At 38.6% G+C, this 23,605-nt stretch overlaps 1 protein-coding gene across 1 annotated transcript; it reads right to left on the bottom strand.

Annotated features, from left to right (window-relative positions):
• Window positions 1-304: 304 nt before the first annotated feature.
• On the bottom strand, window positions 305-23,588 carry WBP4 (WW domain binding protein 4). Its single transcript, XM_084223915.1, has 10 exons — window positions 23,511-23,588; window positions 17,099-17,171; window positions 15,542-15,604; window positions 15,318-15,441; window positions 14,312-14,515; window positions 13,463-13,518; window positions 10,571-10,637; window positions 8,452-8,591; window positions 7,180-7,412; window positions 305-5,407 (listed from the first exon to the last, which is right to left on the bottom strand). Coding segments are annotated over exons 1-10 (1,170 nt in total). The 5' UTR covers window positions 23,513-23,588; the 3' UTR covers window positions 305-5,199.
• Window positions 23,589-23,605: the final 17 nt, after the last annotated feature.

Here is a 23,605-nt window from a genome sequence, read left to right as displayed (position 1 = left end):
TCTTAACCTGAACTCAGTTTAAAACTTTTAAGTAAAAATTTTAAACCCGGGGTTTTTGTTACTCATAATTGATGCACAGAATAAGCCAACTTCCAGTTACTGCTTAAGGTGCTACAGGAAGGCACTCAGATATTCTGTTGGTGGTCACAAAATAAAAAGTATTTATTTTTAAGAAGCATTTCCATATTTACAGACCTCTTTTAGTTTATATTTACCCCAGACTCCATTTTGAACAGAATCTGCACCCCATAATCTCCCAGGTTGCCCTAACCCCCCTGAACAGATGCACGATGGTACAAACACAGATTGTTCAAATGAAAGCTTTATTCAGTATTTTCATATAAATTCCACTTCAGGAGCTTGCAATATTTTGTAATTGCAACTGAGAAGAGAAACCAGCTGTTTAACTTTGCAGACTTACTTATAAACTAAAACAAACGCTTTTCAATCACCCCAAGCAAGCCATTAAAATCCACTGTCTCCAGTCCATGGTCTGTAAAACATTGTCTGCTGGTTTTTAACTGGCTATTTATGGTTTTACAGGTAAAAGCAAATCTGCTTTTGAGTTCTGGGAATTCCCCAAATTCTCCAGGAATCTCTGAAATCTGGCTCTCTGGGAATCCTCTTGGGCAAATTTAGCCTTTTTGAGATGATAATCTGCAACATTTTTTGCTTTGTACGGAAACTTTAATTCAAGTTCTATCCTGACACATTTCACAAAGCTAAACCTGTTAATCACACAAATGGTTAACACAAATTGTAAGTTAAATAATTTAGCAGGTAGAAAGTAGGAGCACTTAAGAGGTAGATAGAAGAGAGACTGAAGAGGTCTGGCTGACAGAACCCAAGGGTTGCCACAGCTGATAGAAGGAGGTATAAAGACAGCTTTTGTACCAACAAGCAAAAGGATCTAAGGGCTGCAAACCCGTGCAAGGAATGGAATCTTGTCTCGGGAAAAGGAATTATCAAGGAAATCAAAAGATCACATGTAAAGTCTTGAAATAGCTTGTGTGTTGTTGGAAAACAGACAGGGTTCTTCAGGGCACAGTGCAAACAGGCAGCAGAATCGCTCCTGGGAGCCGGGACCTGGACACAAGGTGGCTACAGAAGAACAGGAAGCTTTCTGGAAATCTCAGCAGAGCAGGGGAGAAGTGAAGGAGGACAACAGAAACACGGCACAGTGGTGATAGAGATTTGCATATCTGGGAATACTGGAGGAAGACAATTCAAGGAAGACAGCAATAATAAGGAAAGTACTAAAAAAGGGGAGACACAACTCAAAAAACAAATCAAAGAAACCAAGCAGTGTGAAATTGTTTTTTACTCCCTTTCCAAGATGCCAAAATTTGCACTGAAATAAAATTTCTTTCAAGGAAGAAAAAAGAAAAAGGAGAAATATTTATAAATGCACAAGTTAGTGAATTTAACTCAGATCCATGTCATGATCTCCCCAGCCCTCCCACTTCTAAAACTGAATATTGGAACTGGATGATGCTGCAGGCACAAATTTTATCTATAAGGGTCAAATTTTATCTATGAGGGTCACTTTCCTATTAGGAAAGTGTGGATTTCAATCTACAAATCCCAAGGTGAAGGATTAAAATATATTTTAGCCTAAATAGGAACAAGGATTATTCTATAACAGGGGTAAAATTGAGCAGTCTCTGCACAGCTCCTGGCATAGCAAATGCTCAACAAAATAATTTTTCCTTTTTTTTTCTGTATATGCAATATATTTGCTTCTAAAAGCATCACCAACTTCAGGCAGGCCCTGCTGGAAAAACACACACGAGTCTTATGCTGTGAAGCTGCCTTGCTAAGCAGACAAGGTGGATGAAAACATGAGGCAAGGAAACAAAAATACAGAGCAGTAAATTGACTGGCTCAAAACCACACAGAAGAAATCATCATCATCAGAAATGGCAATGACTGCCCCCTGCTCTCTGGCTCTCCTATTGCTCACAATGTCTATGACATCATATAAAACCAATGGTGTAGTCAAGGAGCTGGCAATAAAAACAGGCAAGAAGATAAAAACACTGTCTGATAGAAAATAGATCAGCCAGAAAAGACAACGCTCGGTTGAAAAACGTTAAAAGGAACATTCCTTTGTCAAAAGCCATTGCAGCTCAAAGAAGGGTTAGCAGATGAGAAGTGTAATGGTGGCAATACCCATAGAGGGCTCCTACAGCAAATTCCAAAAGCAGAAGAGTTTGCAGGGAGATAGGACAGAAGGAAGGGAGATCTGTGCAAAACAGATGTCCTGGAAAAGCAATGTCTGCCTTAAATCTCACACAAGACAGTGTTTTTGTGTAGAGCAGAAAATATTTGGTTTAGATACACAGTAAGGAAATTGAATGACAGCATGGTGCTAAATTAAACAATGGTTTAGGATATATCAAAACTCAACTGGCCCTTTTTATAATTTACACTTAAGAACTGGTCTATGACTTTCAGAGGTAGTGGAGAGCAAAGTGCTGTATTTCTTCATGAAATGCAGGCTTTAAAAGTCACATCAGCTAAAACCACACATATGGTATTTAAACTAACTTTACTGGCTGTAAGCAAAGAAAACTTCTAATCTTTTTTCCTAATGCTCTGGTTTGTCTATTTAAAACAATACAAAGACTTTTGGCTCATATTACAACTAACAGCAGGTCCACAAGGAAACAAGTTTTGAACACTCATTTTCAGATGTCTTTAAACATCTGCTCAAGAGATTTAGTTACAGGTATCTTAAATTGCTGCCTGTGACCACTTCAAAGTGACAAAGCATTTTAAAGGAAAGATGCTAATATTTGGGGAACCTCACTAAAAGAGGAAAGCTATCCTCCTCAGAGGATATTAAAAGAGGAGCCTGCAAGAAAGCCCAATACTATTTGATGAAACTGTACTAATAAAGAAAAACAACTTTTTGGAAATCATAATGAAATGCTTATACTTTAGGCTTGGAGTAACAGAAGGAGGATGAGTACAGCAGTACAAAAAAAATGTCTAAGAAAATAAAGAATTGTGCTTGAAAGGAAAGCATGACCAGCTGGTAACTCAGCAGCTGGCAAAAGCAAAGGAGCAGAAACAATCAGATGTAGTGCTAAGTCACTGGTAAGGGTGCCGATGGCAGACAGTGTGTGAGGTCATGTGAAAAGCAAATGAGGTTTAGGGAAGTATCAAGAGTTACTTTCAATATGCTAAGAAGTACTGGTGATATCATGCATGGCCTTAATCAAGGTGAACTAGCCCAGGGAAATCCATCTAGGCAAGTGTAGTCCAGGCAGATGCAGGCTGGAATGGGTGAAGAGAAGCACTGATGGGACACTGAAGATCCTGTCACACAAGGATGCTGTTTGTGATTTCAAAGACAGATGATGTGATGGATTCAAGGTGAAGAAAAGCTACTTAGCTCAAGGGCAGGATTTGTGTAAACTGGAAGAGTAAACTGGCCACAAACACAAGAAAACTTCAACTTAGAGCAGGCTCCTAGAGTAATGCACAAGTAAGAACAAACCCTAAAAAATCTGATTAAGAAACCCTCTCCTGGGAGCACGTGTTGTACATTCCTGCATCTCAGACTTTGAAGCATCCTGCATGTGTCCTGCATTTCTAAATAATAATCTAGGGTCAGATATTGCAGTAAACTTTCATATTTATCAGAACAAACATCAGCCAAAGTACACCAACCCTGAGGAAGCCAAGAAAACACATGGGATTAAATACAATAATTAATTCTCTTCTAAATACAGTAAAAGCCATAGAATAGAAAAAAACTTCAACTTCCACTGTAATACAGAACAGACCAGATTCCCTATGCACTCCTTTCTCAATTGATTCAACAGATTAATAGTTGTTTTCTCAAAGAAATTCAAGCTCAGCAGTTACCAACTCTATTTTGCTGGACTCTTGTCAACTGCCTCAGCTGCATTCCTTTTTTTTTTTGACTGAGACTCTCCTGAACAAAACACTGTGAGCTTTAAGAATAGAGATATAGTTTTTAACAGATTCATTATTTGGACCTTTCTGGTACACTGTTTGATGGCTTGAGAAGCAATGAGTGCAGCTATATTCTGACACAGACAACGAATCCTGGTGATGCTAAATGCAGACCAACCCCACCAAGTGGGACAATCCTTTAGAAAACATCCAATGCATCTTGGACTCTAGAGCCATCAGCTCTGCTGATCTTTTTGTTTCCTCCCCTATGGTACTGAGAATGATGAAGTTTCAACACACTTAGGGCCCTCTCAGCTTATCAAACACTGCAACCATAAAACACACACTTCTTATCAACAGAAAAAAAACAACCACCTCAAAAATGGTCCTGTATGCCGTAGCAGGGCCAAGTCTCTAAAGTATTTTTTCATTAAAATATCAGGCAAGTGGTTTTTTGCTAGGAAATAGACAAAAAGAAAGCAAGACTGAAAAAGAAACTTGATAAGTAAAAGGAAGGAAAAATTCAAGTAGACAACAATAAAGCAGGAGACAGGAAGATATCACAGAAACGTCTACTCCAACAGGGGTGGCTCTGGTGCTGTGACTACAAGTTAGGATTCATCAGGGTTAGATCTTCTGCAGTGGTTTAATACATTTACCATGCACATACACAAATAATTTTTCAGAACATCATTTGGAATGGGTGGCGCTGATGTGACTAACTCTTCTAAATACAGTTTCTAAATGATCAGTTTGAAATGATGGCAGTCTCACCACCCACTCTTTTGCAAGTGATCAGATGAAGGTTAGTAAGCACAATATTTTACTCTTTAGTGGAGAAACTATGCCACATAAACAATCTTGGGGGATGATTTTACTCTCTAGTATATTCTATTGATCCAGTTCCTCTATGAAAATAAAAGGTCTGCTTCATTTTTGTGAGATTAAGGATTACTGCATTCTTACATAGTTAGAAAAGGAGTAAAAAACCTTATGAAATGTATTTAAAACAGCATACACAGAGCAAATAGAACTTGGATGGCATGGTTACAATAAAGAATACACGTATTTACAATATTGCATAAGTAATTTAACACAAACTTCCATTCCAAAACCAATCACATCAAAATAAAAAAATATTAAACTCACATATATTTTATTACCTATAAATCCTTAACTTCTATCCAACACTTTCTTTATAAAAGCCTGTTGAAAATATTATACTTTTGATTCACTCTAGCTTAAACAGAATCTAAAATGATTTGTCAAGTATTACTGATCACTTAGTCTTTGTCTTAAGTTTCTAGATTTTCCATTTTCAAATTTCCTCTTCTTAAACATTGGCACCCCTTCTGTCAGGTCTCCAAGGGAGGTGACTGTCTTCTCTTTAAATATGACTGTTTCCTCTTCTGGATCCTCTAGCACTGGGGGTGCTACATTGTCACTCTCTGTACTTGGAAGCTCCAGGTCCACTTTTTCACTGGGAGAAGAGAGGAAAATGTAAAAGGGTTAATCTACATGGAGAAAGTAACATGGTGTACTGCAGTCAGCAACAGCTATTTTTATTTGACAAAACAGCTTTCAGCTTGATGCAGTCTTGTCGTTATCATCATGACAGGCATCAAGAAAAAACACCCATGTTCTTCGTTTCTTCTGCGTGGGCTGCCATAAAAGTAACAAACAAATACCTCATTTCGTACAGAACTTATAGCATGGCCCAAGCACTCATTGTGTCGACAGTCCTGCAAGAGATAACAGGGCTGTATGTCTGTAAATTTAAGACTACTGAAAGACAGGAGATAGTGAGTAGTAGCAGTGGTTCACTGCCAGAACACCATTGAGTTGTTTGCCTCAAGTGTCCATTCTGAAGGGACTGCATGGCAGAAGAGAGACCTAGCTTACCAAATCAGACGGTGATCCTAAGCTGGGAGAGGCGGCTTCGAAGGGTAGGATCACAGCCAATAATGATCCAAACAAATCAAAGACAACAACTAAAAATGACCTATCAGTTTTAAGGGGTCAGCAGCAAAACACTGTGTTCCACAAGGATAACCCATGGCACAAATATATGACGAAGAAGAACCAAAGAGCTGGCAGAAAGTTACCTAAATCACAGGTATTGCACCAGCACAACACTGCTGCAGAGATATTGGCCAATCCACACAAGAATACTTTTGCTACTATTATTGAGTGTTAGTCTGATGTCAGCTCACATACTATACCCAGTCTGAGGTTCCGTGCTTCTAGGAAGACACAGGTCTGGCTCAAGCACCCAAGTAGGAGCCACAAGAATGATGGCATGTCAGGAAAATGCGATTGTTGTAGTATCCCAAAAGTGTAAACTTTCTGGAAGTTGTCGGCACTGTGCCTAGACTGAATTTAAAGTAAATAATGAAAAACTGCATTTGTCTCATTGACACGAGTGTTCATTTCAAGCCTGTCTGTTGAAGTATAGATTGACCTATCAGGTTCAGTAGCTGAAAGCACTTTTTACTACAGTGCTTTCCAAAAACCCAAAAGAATTTTTCAGCTCAGGAGTCATGAAGCAGTTTAGCTGGTGCAATTCAGGAGGTGTTATGTGAACACTATCATCTCAAAGAAGTGCATCAGTGCTTAATTTAGCACTGTAGGAGGTCTACCTGCTCAATAATGTTGGAGAATGGAGAAAGCATAAGCAGAAAGACTCTTTTCATTCCCCAAAACCTATTTTTGCCAGACTCCTTGAAGGATCCACAAGAAGAAGCTGACAATAAAAGAGCATACTTCACAAGGAAGAAACAAAAGATCCACCACAGGCATTATGCAGAAAAACAAAACAACCCTTCTGATCAGATGCACTTCACGAAAACATCTGCAGTTCATTGGTCTGACATGGAGGAGAGAGAGAGAGAGAAACAGATCATAGGAACTCCTGGGGCAACTGAATCAGTTTGTTGAAGGAGATGATGTAAGGAACATAAGCTTAGAGTAAGTACATTTAAATATTTGATACTCAGCCTCTGAAAAAATAGTGCATGACTATGATTCTTAAATCACTTCAATTTACTTTGTACTCATGGTGAACTTGTACACAAAACCAAAACACCACCTCTGTCTGCAATGGAGAACTATTACTTAAAATAATCATTGTGAAAAGAATTGTATTTGGGCAACATTTCCAATCACAGTTGTGCTAATTCTGCCAGAATTGAGAGGGAAAAGCTTCAGTTCTCACAAACATTATGAAAGTAAGGATGGTAAAAAGATACTCACCCTGCTTCTTCTTCTTCTTGTTCTTCCCCTACTTCCTTAAGTGCTTTCCATTTTCCATAAGGGTTGGTCATGTTAGATCCATCACTATAGTTTTCTTGGGAAGTTGATGTACTCTCCTCTTTATCCGTGGTTTCTTCTGACTTAACTTCTCGCCATTTCCCATAAGGGCTTAACTTTTTAGCTTTGGGAGATTTTTTCCCTTCCTCTGATTCCTCACCATTATCTCCTTTCCTCTAAAGAGGAAAAAACCCATCTTAAGCAAAAAAGCCTAAATAAAAACATAATGTAGCTTTATTTTACATCTTTTATTTGCTACTATTTTTATCTACTTATTATCTACTATTCATGCTTTTCAACCAAGAGTAACTTGAAGCAATAAATTTATATTGCAATATGTAGTTTGTAGATTTACAAACTTTTCTTCTTGAGCTTTATAGATTAAAAATAAATTTTAAATGCTACAAGAAATTAAAGCAGGAAAATCCCATCTACCAAGGCTGAAATTAGTAAACTTACAAACTCACTTGAAAACAAAGCTTAGCATATCTTAAAATAAAGAGGAAAAATTTCAACTATGACTCCCTCTACATGCAGATGCACACACTTACTGCTAATACCTGGTAGCAGTTTGTAATGATGCATAGTGATACAAAAGTATGTGTTTTACAATTAACACCTATCTACGAATACATTTTGTATTTAAATTGCCTGTGTCTGTTCTGAATTACCAGCTTCAGGGAAACCATCTAACCCAAGCAGAAACATTATCACATGTTTTATCTCAAGTTTTTAATTTATGCTTTAAATATGTAATTGATACAGATTTTGTACTATGTGCTATGTTTTTTCTCAATTTAATAAGGAAAATACAACCACGTCATTTTCAGTCCAAAGTATGCCCTGAAGGTCCATTGGCAGTCACATTTACCAATGAAAGGCTGAAGTCATCCTCACACTGAAATCCAAACCATTTTGTGGATTATTTCAGAGGGATGACTGTGACGTTTCTCAGAGAACATCACATGTCTTGTAGAATTCAAGGTACTTCTGGTGTGTTGAAGGAAAGATCATGCTTTCTATTCTGGAACAGTGCCACTAATGAGCCAAATAATAGAATAAAGACTCATTTTATTAAGAAGTGCAAAATTTTACTTTCAGTCACATGTTTTAATCTCATTTCAGTAAGTACAGCCTACCACAAATCATAAAAGATTCAGTTATAATTTTCTAGTATAAGATCATGTATGCAAAATAAATCTGAAGAAAACTTACCTTGAAGTTTGTTTCTGAACTCTCTGCTTCATTCTCACTATCTTCTGAGTCTGATTCAGATGCTGTTTCTGCAGGCTTGTCACGCTGACCCTTCTCATTTGAAGATGAAACAAAACCATCTGGTTTCTCCCATGTGGATACTGCCCAAGACATTTGAACAACCACATTATTCATGCTTTCTGTTTTGATCTGTTATTGCTTCGACAACATAACCTTTCAGAAGCAGTGCTGCCTTATGCAGAAATACAGAAAATAATTTAGCAAAAAGCTTTTGCCTTTGTTTGGTACATTTGTTTTAATAACCATAATCAGAAAGATAACATTTCTTCCCAGCAGACACACAGTCAGTCAGGACAGCTGAGTTCACTGTTGATAAAGCTTGTTTTAATTAGCTCTTACAAAAAACATCACACACGGCAAACTGTGACCCACAAGACTGTGGTCCTCTCATCCTTACACAGGACAGACAAATAAATTAATTGCCCTGTAGATGTGCCTATTTGATTTGGGCTGTTCATTGATCACAAGGACAGGATAAAGTAAAGAATGATAACTGCAAGCTTCAGGTCTCCGGGCAGCTAAACCCTTTTCTAGTGCTACTTGTCTTAGTAATGTTAGATCTCTAATTAAAAGAACTCTCAAGCAAACAAGGAAATACAAACATCAATCTGAAAAGACATGGAAGTACATATACAACATGTACATACACATATATCCACATTTTCAATTTAAAAGTAGTATTCCAGTATATACGCTGAAAAGAAATACTCAAATAAAAGTTGACTCAATGGTCTTAAAACTGGTTTTAGTAAGAATACGGCAAAAGTACACCAACTTTCTGTCTATAGTTTTATATAAGCTTTTTTCCTAACTGGAAACAACACAACGTGTAAGTACCTAGATGTATCTTGAAAAAGTAAAGATGTAAGAAACTGGCAATGAATGAATTTGCATGCACAGTGCAGTCTCTTAAGAGTACTGCTGTCACCTGGCTTCAGATTAGTAACTGAGCAAGTCCACTTTCCCAGGTGCTACATAAAAGTCCACTTTCCCAGGTGCTGCAGTAGGTGCAGCCTCCCAGACTCATAGCACCAAGCCTGGAGCCATCAGTCCCCTAAGTTATGTGACTGACACGAGACACTTATAACTATTTATATCAGTTAAAAATTTGTCTTGTCATTAGAGGATGGGATTACTGTTAACAGAACAGTAATTTTCAAGCACTCCCAAGACACACACTTACAGCTATATAAAACTGAGAGATCAATTTGAAATTTCAAAAGCCAAAATTCTGCCAAATGTGATGATTAGAAACATATTCTTCACAAGTGTTTCATGTCTATGAAGTACTTAAAAAAACAGCAAACATAGGCAAAAATGTATCTGAACTTGAAAGGCAATGTTTAAAAATAGCCAACATGTCTTTTTCCTTTCAAAAGAAATTGCAAATTCTGTGGCCCAGTGAAAAACTGAAAAGTTTTGGATTGGTTTTGCTGGTTGATTTTTTTGGTTGGGTTTCCCCCCCTCCCCCATTCTTGGCATCATTATCAATGCTACTTCATACCCAACTGCAGAACGAAAACTCATAGCCAGCAAAAAAGCCACTTGCTCTCCAGAGAGGCATCATTGACCTTAAAATGATTTAAATAGATTTAGAAAACAGATGCTATTCTGAGGGAGTTACCATAAAGTTCCCCATGTAGGGAGAAAAAAGTGGAAAAGAAGTAGGAGGTAAGATTCTGGACTTTCTTATCAATGCCATGTCAGCAAGACAAAAAGTTTCAAGGGGATTCTTAGTCAGTTCTACATGCCCATCAACACAAAATATTGCCTTCTTCTAGTTTCCAAATTGTAATTTCAATATATATATGTTGTAAAGAGAAATGCCTAATTTAGAATTACAAGTTGAATGTCCAAAAAAATCTCTGAAGCAAAAACGTATGCACACTGACAATGCAGCCAGAAAGCCAGTGCTGACTTAAGCAACTTTATTCCAACTAAGACAGCAGCTTAAAAAATACAGAACTTAGTAAAAAAATTCAGCTATTTGCAAATCAAAAAAAAGAGGTTTTTCTGATAACCCTCTCTCCTAACATAGTGTTTAGAAAAAAGTACTTACCTCCAGTTTGTGTGTTATAGTAATAGGTATGACCATCTTCAGTGACACCTTCCACCCACTCTGCTCCCTAGGAAAAAGATAGAGTAGCTCATGTAAAAAAGTTTTCAGGGTCAGCCAATGCATCAATTATGAGTCTATTCAACCCTTGAGTACTTTTTGTCTGTGACCACCTTACTGGTTTAAAGCTTGAATCCCCAATGATGTTAGAAAGTATTCCCTCTGACTCCAACGAGATGGAATTCCATAACTTAAAATACTGCAAATTATACATATACATTATACATATACAATTATTTCTCAAACAGTGGCTAATTAGTATGAGACTGCATAATAACTGTTGCCATACTGTTTAAATTTTTATATAAGCCATAATTTTACATGTTTGGGTTTTCTCAAAGGATTCACCCCATAGGCTGTAATTTCCTATTTGTGTCATTGTATTTAGTAGAGACTGCTGAAAAAATTCTCTGGGAGATTTAGGTGTTTGTGAGGACTACAGAAAACTAGTACCAATAAATTTTATCACAAATTAAATATACACAAACAAATAAAAAAATATCCCAAAACAGAACATTACAATAAATAATTATAGAATCAAACTTTGCATGCAAACAATTTTACTTCTTTATTAAAGCACCAATTTCAACAATGCACTCTTTTTCCCTACTGGTTAATAAATAAACATGAAATGTGGACAAACTTGCTGGTACATCTTTGTGGATATGTAATTTTTTTTTTTTCAGAATCAGCTACAGCTATATAATCAGTCATTACACATGCCCTAACATCTTCCTTAAGAAACCAGTTTTCATCCCCTCTTACACATACAACTACCTCCCTGCTCCTTAAGTACCAATACTGCCAGCTCTGTGTTGGGCAACTTCACCATATACTATTTTGGTATTAATAAATGTGTATGTGCATACAGAGATATACAGACAGGCTTTTGCATACCTATACATTTGCTTAATACTCTTGTTAAAACTTTGGGGTTTTTTTAATAAAAGCACAATACAGTCAGAAGGTAAAGTTCTTGCACCCACTCTGTAAATGCAAAATATTGTACTGATAGTTTCAGAGCAGGCAAAAGGCACGAAAACCTTCAGAATCATGCTTTCTCAAGGTTTTGCCCTCAGAAGTTTCAGTGTGCTGGTTTTGACAAAAGAAGTAAAAGGAAAGTTTATTTTAAAGATAAAGAGACTAAAAACATATAACCCTTTTCTTTTTTTTTAGAATTAGATCCTGAGCATTTGTAGACCTGTTGGTTAGGGTTTTCAGCCAATATCTGACACTAGGCACACTGGATGTGACATAAATGCTGAGAAACGCACTGTCAGTCTAACTTCAACGTGCCCCTTCATGTCCTCCCCACCTCTTACCAAGTCTGAGCCAAACCTAACTATGCTGTAAAACCAGGAGGGCTCCTGGCACGATGAACTGCAAGTATGCCCTTTAATTTCTGGGCAGTGAGTCCTAGTCCTTGCTAGAGATGTGGAATGTTCCCAATATCCTTAGCTCAGACTAAATAAGGGAGCAATCAAATGCTTGTTTTTAGCGATAGCGAAAATAACTCAAGACAGGACAAAGTCACTGAGCAGGGTGAGGGAGGAATGGCAAAATACAGCTGTGTGGTGTTAGAGATACTGGGGGCTGAAGGTGTGTGCTTCTGATACGGCTAGGATGAGCTAACTTCAAACTGATGCCAAGAAGGGAGTGCCTTCTCGCCCCCAATCTGCTCTGCCCACATTGGCATTTTTTCTGATTATTCAGAATGCTGATAGCAAGGAAATAAGTCTCCAAAGCACTAACCTAAACTCTGATGCCTTCCCTGCCTGAACTAGGTCACTGTCGGGGTAAATATGTACCAAGGACCATACAAGATTAGTTTCAGGACCACATCTTTCAGTGAAAGGCTACAGCAAGACTGACTCTACATATTGCAATGCTATGCATTGACTGGAAAGATAAAGTTGAAGTGCTGATTAACAAGTTGTGCAAAACCACAGGACAAGGGAATCAGAAAGCCAGAGTAGCACACAATGTAATGATACAGAGCTACAGAATGTCAAGCACTCTGAAAACACCAGGTTCTTTTGACCTCTAGTGTAAAATCCAACACTGGCAAACCCAACAAAACTGACATCAAATTAAAATGTATATATGACACCAATCTTGAAAACTGGGAAATGTAACATCACAGGAGTGTGGGAAAAATCCTGTTTTTAATGCTGCAAAGCACAAAAATCCTGGAATGATAAGTATCACAGGAAAATCCATTAATCATAATAAGAATTTTTTCTGCCTTTGGACTATTCTGCAAGTTTTTCTGTGCCTCAAATAAGGAAAATTAAGTAATGTACTAAATTACTAATTTTGATGAATAATTGCTTGCATATAGGTTCCATGATCATAAGAAACCCAGTAAAAACACAATTTATTATGTAACTGTACTATAAAACAAACACAAAAAAATTGGCATTCTTTTTTTTCAGCTACTACAATGCAGTCTCAATGTTGCCTTAGATAAAGGAAGCTTAACTACTTCAACTGTGTAATGTTTGGTTTTATAATTACATTTCATTCAAAAAAGGTTTAACAGAATTTATTCAGAATTTCCCAAAAGCTTTCCATTTCATGGACTGAAGCATAAAATAAGTATATTCTGCAGGAACCCAACCATCACTAATTACTACTCTTCCCTTGACAGAGAAATTAGCCAAACAGAATTTCTATAGAAAAACTGCAGTTTATCATAAAAGATTTTACATATTCAAATTATATTTTCCTATCCTTAAAGGGCAAAAAATTCATCTTTCTCAATCAGATGACTTGCAAATTGCTTAGATTATTTAAGTGTTTACAAGGACAAAAAACTATTAATAATTTGATTACCGTTTGTGAGTTTTGAGAGTTGCCTTGGAATCCTTTAGGTTTCTCCCACTGTGATTCTTAAAAAACAAAAGCATATTTCACCCATTTCACATCATTCAATTTCATTTATATTTAATCACCTTTACTAAAAACAGATCTAAAGGATATGACAATGCTGCGTGCACACATAAAAACAAATTATATAAATATATACACATCACACTGGAATATGAATAATCCTTGCCCTAACTATGGTAGGAACAATAAACCAAAGTATCATAATTACAGCTGGCTTTACCAGAGCTAACAACCCTCCAGACTCTATTACAATGCCTGATACACAGATACAGGATTTTTAGCTTTAAAAAAAAAATTATGAAATTATGAAAGACTACAGTAAATACTAATATTAATCCTTAAATTTATAAGAAACATTTTGTAATATTCTCATTAATCATAAAAGAGGGTTGCTTTTATATTCTAAAGTAAATCACAACATGAAGCTCCTGAGAGAAGTCAGTTAGATAAATCCTGTAAATGTGGAAAGACACAATGAGTTTATTTCACATCCCTGATCACAAAGCTTCTTCAGGAAGAACACTGCTATCTTTGTGTACTTAACCCCTGGCAGGCTAAACATTTCCAAAAACTGTGCAATTACTGTATTCTTCCATTATTCATCAACAGTAAAACCAGTCTGAAATTCTGGATACCCAAGTCTCAAATGCTATATACCAAAACTCCATCTAAGTGTTCACATTTTAATTGACAGCATACTATTAAAAGAGCAGAGAAGTAAAAAAAATGCAGATAATCTTTCTCACTTATATTTGGTAATTATATCTGCACTTGCTCCTCAGTAGCTTTTACCTCCAGTTTTTGTGTTGTAGTAGTATGTATAGCCTTCGGGAGATAATCCTTGCACCCACTCCTTTGTTTCAATTTTTGATGGCATTGAGGCATCCTGAGGTGTCTTTTTTTTCTTTTCTTTCTTTTCCTTCTTCTCCTTCTTTGCTTTAGTTTCCACTGTGTTACTCTGTGTTTTACTCTGTGTTGAACTGGAACCTACGTCATCTTGGAGAAAAAAATATCCTTGAAAAAAGAGTACTATTCTGAACCTAAATATTAGTCACTCTTGCCGAACAGAGAATAGGAAACTTTGTTCTTATGAGTATTTTCACTTATGAGTGAAAACCATTAGTATTATACTCCTAGCAGGTGCACTTAAATGACTACATTAAAAGAATCTTGCTTCATACCACTACTATAGCACCATAACAACGTCCACATTTAAAATGATGAGTTACAAAGACAAAAATCATAAGGACCAATGAGCTCTAACTGAACAACAAAAGAGAAACTAAAAGAGTTATGAAAAAGACAGCTGCTACAAGGGCCTGAAACTACAAACTTGTTTTTTAAAGGATAATATGTCTTCAATGTGCAGAACAAAGGCACTTGCTGAGCTGCAAGCCGACTAGGAGATTCTCATCTCCACTGTTTCACACCAGTGGGAACCCAGCCTCTCCTACTCATGGGAACTTTTGCCTCCAACTGGCAAAAGTGAAAGATAAAATTAATCAAAGGAAGCTGCACTGCTGATTCAAAGCACCAACTACAGCCTAACTTTCTGTTAACACATTGTTTAATTTTTCTACTCCAAATTTGATTGTTCCATGGATCAGGGGATACCATAGCTATAAATACTCTGCACTGCAACTTCTACTACTGGCAATTTGCAGACTCAATTTTTTTTAAAATGAGCAACAGTCCTGGAAGCCTTCTCTCTCAGTCCTAAACCTGATTTAAGACAAAACTTTCCCATTCAATAATCTTTCAATTCTGTCTTTAATCTTCTGGCAGCTATATGAACTACCTGGCTTAATTCCAAGCCTTTTCATATCCTCTTGATATGCTTTCATTGCAGCCTCCTCCATTGCTGCAAATTCTTTTGACATGTTTTCTTCTTCTTTTGCCTTTTCCAAGCTTTTCTTCTTAATCTAAAACAAAACAAAAAATCCCCAAGAGAATAAATAAAACTAATCTCATAATGAAAAAGAGTAAAAATAAGCATTTGTGCAATTAAGATATTTGAGTTACCTCACTAATTCTCTTTGCCACATTTTCTTTATGATTCTTTCCTCTTTCATGAAACTCAATGCTCTTCAAAGTAAGAAAAAAACCAAGAAAAGTAACATGTATTATACAATTTAAAACCAGTTAATTTTAGTTACTTAAAATTTAGTTGGACTAATTTTTGTTGAACAAGCCTAAATGTAACCTGTTCTGATAAGACTTACAGCAAACACTACAGCTCTAAAATGGCTATAGGAATACAGGAACAATGAGAAACATTCAACAGAGAAATCATAAAATCTCATAGTATTAGATTCTATGAGTAATCTCATCGATACTATGAGATTACTATGAGTAATCTCATAGTATTAGAATAAGATTTTTTTTTCAAATAATACTGTTCAGCACACATGTAAGAGACAAATAACAAGGAATCTGAGTTCCCTTTTTTTTTCATGCTATCCTTCCATGTATCATCAGGATTTTTTTGTCCCTGTTCTCATGCAAACTTTTAAAAACCATATGGGTTATTTAGAGTTCCAAGTATTAGCTACTGCCCTTAATTACATTATGCTGCACTTCAGAAATATCTCATGAATTTAGACTAATCTGCAGATTCAAAAATCTGAAAAAGAGAGAGAGAAGGAGGAAAAGGCAAAGTGGGAGACTTGGATAACTAAGGATAACAGAACAGTCTGCAAGCCAAAAAGCTGCCAGAAAGACTGACACCAGTAGGAGCTGGAAGGAGTTCAGAAGCTCAGGTGCAACAGTGGTAGTCTTCATGTGGTTCTCACATAAAAACATCCATGCTCATTTGGGTGGTTCAGATGTCTGATGCCTAAGCTTGACCTTTGCACAAACTGATGTGCAGAGGATGTACATCCCAGGATGACTCATCTAGTTTAGAGACAGACTTTATAAATTGCTCAAATCCCTCCCTTGACATGTATTTCTCTTCACTTACTCTGAGAAGATACCTGCAGTTCACATGAGCTAATTAGGTATCTTACTGTAAGCCAGAAGAAGCTCAGCTCTAGGAGTACCCCTCACATCCAGTCAGGAATGCAAACCTTACTGCTATGGAAGACACCAATGTGTCTAGTAGTCTGCAAAAGGCATCTTCAAGGCATCTGAAACACCTTTATGTAACTCAGTAATGCTTTTGTGGGCTGTGTGAAATGAGAGAAACCTGCTTTAAGAGCTCAGAGCACTGGCTGTACTGTGCCTACCACATACAAACAGTACAGACGCCAGGCTTTGCTTTCTACTCGCACATGAAAGCGAAGGACAGGCACAGACAGTTTCAAGACAGACCAAATGTTAAGTTACAGAACTCGAAGAATAAGCAGGGTCAGATATTTAGTCCCTATCTGTACTGACAAGGGGAGCAGCAGACACCATCTTGTATGTGGGTATCTGGTTCTGACATAATATATTTTAAGCACTACAGTTATTACAAAGGCAATTTTATAGAACAAATTTCATGCATCAATAGACTAGTATCAAAAAGTGATGTTTAAAGCATGTAATTCAAATTCCTAATATTTCAAATAATGGACATAGTATGGTAGACCATCGTACAGGTCTGTTGTCTGCTATCCAGCACTTGCAGTAATCGCAGAATTTTTTAGGCTGAGATTTCCAGTAATCGGCCCTGGGGAAAGAAAAAAAAAGATGCATAATCTGAAACAATAACCAAAGCCACAGGTTTTCATATATATTTATATATATCTTCAGAAACCAAATTTAGTCTTCACTGGGTGATTAAATACTAAGAGTTTGGTTTTCTTTTTTTTTTTAAACCAAGTCTACCAAGAGTAGCTGTATTAACAACTGTGTCTCATAAAGAACAGTTCACTATTGGGATTTTGACCATCTGACCTCCAAAAACTGCAGAATTTTTCCAACTAAGGCAGTGCTGTAAGAACCAGAAATAGGAGACAAAGCAAGCCAGAGATAAACAAGCAGCTCTAGGTACCCCATTTAAACATGGAACGGTCAGAAAAGTGCAACTTGCACTGTTTTTCATAAAAATGCTGGATACTGTACACAGTGAACTCAGCAACACAAAGGTGCATTTCTGGACAACACTGAGCTACTGTCGGGAGTGAATCCAGGGCCAGATTCTGACCTGTGGGGTCACAGACACTGCAGTAAATTGTTTGGATGTTTCAGTGTAAAAAAGTAGGAATTTCTGACCCATGCAATTAGATAAGCAAGGAAACTTGGGGAAAACTCTTCAGAGCTGAAAAGTTAGTATATCAAAGTATTTAACAATAAAACAAACAATCTCCAATGGCTGTTTCTCCATCAAAAACTGCTTTCTAATGCCAGATGAGACTTACGTAGAAGCAATTCTATTTGTCATCGGCTTGCAGCAACAGACACAATGCTTTCGTTCCCCAGAACATATTTGAACAACAGACTTCTATATTTTTAAGTTAAAATTACAATGAATGAGGGACAAAAGTAAAAAAATATTCACAATTACACTGATAACATCAGAAAAATCAAATCTTAGCCTTTTGTCTGCAGACCACTGTACGAAGTACAAAGACAATACTTCCTGATATTCAATAAAACCAAAACTTTTTCCATGCACAACAATAGCACCCTCGATCCTTACGATACGTGTGCGCAGATCTTTAATTACAGAAACAGACCTGATCAACTCAACTCCTACAATTGAAGCAGGTATCAAAATACACTTTCCCCAGCAGTGCTTTACACAAAAATACAATTGCCAAGAGGCTATGATTATTTGAAAGTCTAAGTACAAGGGATGTACTCTGCAAAAATACATCAACCTATAAGCAATAGCATGGTTAGCAATGCACAGCTTTTCAAGTAATTTCCAGGAAATTAGAAAGAAGCAGCTGAGCTTTCCCCGATTTAAACAGAAATCTGCTCATCCCCAAATGGTGTACTTTGGAACTGTGTGATTACTTAGTCACACATTTAATTAAAAGGGGTTTTTTGAGACTTATACCCAAACATACTGGGGCAAAGCCCGAGAAATCTAATGCTCTGGCTGGAAAACCAGCTGAGTGGGAGGGAGAAAGTCAAAGCTTAGAAATACCTCAAGATCCCTTTTCCTGCTTGAGCTATAAATTGTCTCTAAACCCTTTGACATCATCTACAATAAATTTCCAGCTAAATGCAGGGTTAAACTTCCTATGGCAATGGACCAATTTTGACAGAAAACATAAACTAAAAAAAGCCTCACTGCATGTTTTGGATGTGCAAGAACCTCTGCCTTCTCCCAAGTTTAACCTAAGACAGGAGGCTCTTTCTCTTCAACAGAATCAAATATAAGTGCTAAAATTAAGACTGCACAGCTGCACCTACCACAAGTCAAGACCTGAGAATTTGACAAGCCGTATTTTCACAGCTCTATTTTACACCGATTTCTTTCCTAAATGCTGCTGGCCACCACATCTGTTACAAACCACTGCAGCAATACACAGAGTATTCACTCTGGAGAACCTGAGGGCACACCTGTGGCTTCAGTACAAATCCACATCTTGATAAAAGTCTTTCAGTTTTATCTCCTACTGGTTTTCAAAAAAACACTCTCTCTACTATTACATATAAAATAAATGTAAATAGTGTGCACAGCTATCCTAAGAACCTTAAATCCTGCACTTCATGATTAATGATATCAATTGTGTAACTTACGATCTCAGTTCTGGGGCTTATGAGCATGAATCTTATATACCAAAAAATTATCTTAAAGATTTTCTACTTGAGTTCACACCACTGGAAAAAAAAGAGCAAGCTCAGCTGAAATGTCCATCGAATAATACACCTGCCCCTGTAACAACAGCAGAACCTACAACGTTCCAGTGGCGCCCCAATGAGAGCAAACCAAAGAGGAATATTTGGAAAGGAGCAGCAACTGAAATGAAACCCCACTTTATTGAGATGCTACAAGTTCTTCAGGGGCTCCAGTCACAATTCAGATCCATGAAAATTTTTTAAGCCTGTGGTTGTTTAATCAATCTGACAAATACAGGCTTGAGAGTAAAGTAGTACAAAGGTTTTTTATTCTTGAATGATTGTGTACAAATAATGGGAAATAGCTGTTTTATAAAGTCATTGCAGTCAAAATAGTAAAGCTTTTAAGACTCCTTGTCTTCTGCCAGAATTTAAGGTTGATTCTTGTTTTCAGCTCTACAGCTGGGCCAGCCTCCTAAGGACTAGAAAGCTGGCCAGCTGGCCAGCACCAATACAACTTCCTTTCTTCCTTTTAGTAAAACAAGGAGACAGTCTAGAGTACATCACGTCTGCATTGTCCAGGTTTGCAGGGTTCAGGTTTAGCACTGCACACATTTCGCCATGTGTGTATCCCAAAAGGGAGTTTGGTGACACAGACCCACAGACGTGCCAGTTTTACTGTGAAGCTCTAACTCGGCAGAAGGGTTCTCTTTAGAGCCTGACTTTCCTGAGCTCACTGAGCAAGTCAATTTGATAGCCTGCTACCAGGGAATAGGGCAGCACCAATACAGATGGGTACTGGGCAACCTCTGGGCAAACTGCTGTAGACCCATCCAGACTTGGAAATCCCATACTAACTTGCAACCAATTTGTGTCTCCCCAAGAACAGTGATCTTCTTGCAACTTTTACTGGTCATACCACTCAGAAAAAGAATGTACAACATTTTAGCGGGCTAAAGGAAAAGGAAGGAAAAGGAGGAAATGAGGCTGGTGTTTGGAACTCATGAGATGACAAAGTCTTGGCTGCAAACAGCAGAGTGCAAAGTGATCAATGTTAAAATATTTTTAGTTTCTGAAACTAATTTAAAACATCAGAGTGAACAAGAAGACAAGAAAGAACAAGTAGCAACTCTGCATTAACAATGCCTGTTATTTGCCATTCCAAAAAGATATGAAAATTATGCAACTCAGAGAGAAAGCACTGAAACTCAGGTACTTATACTCTGCACAATGCATTTCTTGAGCCAGGAGAATCACACAGCCTATGCTACAGTGACCAGGTTACACATCCTGTGTTTGGGAGTATGCAAAAAGGACAGGTTCAGAAGTAACCTGCAGAGTAACTCGAGTCCTAGAGTCCAGGGCTCTGAACTCTCAACCTGCAGGCCGCTTCTCCTCACAAGTTACTGTACCAGTAACGTTTCAACAGGTGGTGCAAACAGCTTTCTTTACACAGGGAAGATTAAAAACCCTCATAAAGTAGCTATCTTGAGCTGAGACAGCTTTGCCAAAGTTTATGTGGAGATTGGGCCAGAGGATTTGTTCCTACCATGTACTAAAATCACGAGGGAAAGAGAAACAACTGGTTCAGGTGGTTCTGAACACAATTAAAAATAAAATTATTGTACAAACAAAATCTGGAAGCATTTGCTTTGAATAGCTCTGTTCTAAAATAACTGACTTGAAATCTGGCAGGGATGTAGGGGGTTTGTATCGAGGGTAAAAAATTTGATCTGTCCAAATCAGAAGCCCTCAGGGGTAAAAAACAGAATACATGGGCTCAGCAGTCTTCTTTGGTTTGAGTATCTACAACTTCCAAACACTTTACTAGAGTGTAACATCTTACAGCTTTCTGCAAGTTTGAACACTAAAGAGCTGCTATGTGCATTGTCCCCTTGAATACATGGGCGTGAGTAAGATTCAAGTTCTTGAGTACACAAGCAAATTAATTCAGGGTAGATATTGCAGCTGTTCTATAACAACCAGTCAAAAGGACAGAATCTGTTATTATTTCTGAACGCTATTTGAAATACTGCGTACTTCTGAACAAAAGTAACACTTTCGTAATGAAGTAGAAAAAAACAAAAGAAAAAAAAAGAATTCCATGTATTTCACAACAGACCCTCCTCCACATGGGAAGCAGTTCCAGAACAGCTAATTCTAATTCAAATATCCCAGTACTGGTGAGATCTAAAATTGCAATGCTAAGATTGCCAGAGAAGAAGATCAAAAATGCTTTCTTGTACTGCGAAGTAGGTCCCAGTGCCATGGCCCCTAATGACTCACACTCCCCAATAATTCAGAGCGACTCTGTTCATTCATAGTTTACTAATTCTACCCTAAAAACTCTTCTTAGTTAAATACCCTTAAACTTTTGGGGTTTTTTAAGGCATTTAAAAATAAGGTAAGGAAAAGACTATCCCTGACACTGTGAGTACACGGGACTGTCCTGCCTAACCCCAGCTTGCTGGCTTTCTAACAGACCACACAACATATGTTTATACATGGGCTCCTACAGAGTAGAGCCGGATGAAACATGGCAGTTCTCTGAAAGGCTTTGCTCTTCTGGCCCTCAAGTCAAATATATTTTTTGCAAGCCCTCGGTAAATTCTAATTCACAACCCAAATGTCTGCTTCTTTTTATCATTATATTAGCCTCCTGTGAACTACATACAAATTACAATATCCAGTGGAAAATAGAGTCTGCAGAGGCTGCTCAGCCTGACCTGTATTTGCATGAATCTGCTTTGCCAGACCTCTTTTCAAAATTGTAAATTACAGAATCACAGAATCATTTAGGTTGGAAAAGACCTTTAAGATCAGTAAGTCCAACCCTTAGCCCAGCACTGCAAAATCTGCCACTAAACCATGTCCCTAAGTGACACATCTATGTGTCTTTTAGCTACCTCCAGGGATGGTGACTCAACCACTTCCAATGCCACAAACACTTTAAACATACAAGAATGCACAAAGATATCAGGGAAGGCAGCCTTCTGCATGTATGGAGCTGCAGTTCTCTAGGTCATCTCCTCTAACTTCAGTTGTCTAAAGAGTGAGGTAGAGTTGTCTCACTTCTCCCTGTCAATAGATGGAAACTGTCATCTCAAAACCAGCACTCACTGCATCCGAAAGAGACACTTGAGAAGCATGTTGAACTCCTTAGGTGTGCGTTTCATCCTTATACAGGGAACCTAAAGCGAACTGTCTGAGTCAGCTTTCAAAAGTTAAATATCTGAAGTCAGGGATATCTCCTGAGAGCAGAGGTCTGCTGCTGTAGATGCAGAAGGATATGGGCTATGTCAGGAAGAATATGATAAGAATTAGAAGAGGAAAAAACCAGCAACATAAATTGGGTCAGGAATCTGTTCAGGTATAATTTTAGCAATAACTAAAATTAAGAACACTGCTGTACCTAGCACCAGTCTGCAAGGCAGGCTCACACAGCTCACCATCAAGTACAGCCCCACAGACAGACCTCTAGAGAAATTTTTGACCATCTCAAGATTCTTTTTTTCAGCAAGGAAGTTAGGATATTTTGAAAAGTAACAGAAACAAGCAGACAGACATACCATTCTATATGCCATTCTCACCTAATAAACATAGAAGCTTGGATTTTTACACATCCCGCTCCCCAGAACATGGTCAGGTATTACCACAAATTTCCTAATTAAAGGCTTCAAGCAGGTAGTGTTGCCCAGGCAAAACCAAGGCACAGACAACTTTCTTCCTCACGTCTCGCCCAGAACCAAAGGTGGCAAAGGAGGCCCAAGGTGGGGGGACCTGGGACAGGGAGTGAGGGAGGCTGGGGGGGGCGGAGAGAGGGCCAGGAGGGAGTGCAGGGGAGAGGGAGGGAGAGAGAGAGCCGGGGTGAGAAAGGATACAGAGAGGGGTTGCAGGGTGGGGAGCCACGGCCCCCATCCCTCGCAGCCCTCCCGCCCCGCTCTGAGGGACGCCGAGTGCCCCACCGGCGGGAGGCGAAGCTGCCCGGCCTGCGCTGGGGCGATAAGAGCAAGACAGCGCAGCAAAAACAAACAACCTGAAGAGAGCGGCAGGCCGGACGGGAGCAGAGGGACCGGAGCGACAGTGAAACACCTCATTCTGCGGGGCGGGGGTGGCCGGCCACAGCTGGGGCACGGCCGCAGCCCCCCTGGCCCCGACCTCCCCACGGCCTGCGGGGGCCCGGCCCGGCCCCCGCACCACACGCCGCCAGCCCTGCCCGAGCCCGGCTCGCAGGGCGGGGGGCTGCGCCCGCTCCCTCCCGGCCCCCGGCACTCACATCGCTGCTCCCCCGGCAGCTCGCCGCGCCGCTGCCCTGCGCTCCCCTCCGCTCGCCGCGCCGCTGGGCTGGGATGGGGCGGTGCCGGCAGAGGG

Source organism: Fringilla coelebs (assembly GCF_963513975.1).
Source record: "Fringilla coelebs genome assembly, chromosome: 2".
Classification (NCBI taxonomy): domain Eukaryota; kingdom Metazoa; phylum Chordata; class Aves; order Passeriformes; family Fringillidae; genus Fringilla; species Fringilla coelebs.
Note: the sequence above shows the minus strand (reverse complement) of the source record. Positions and strands in the feature narration are given on the sequence as shown.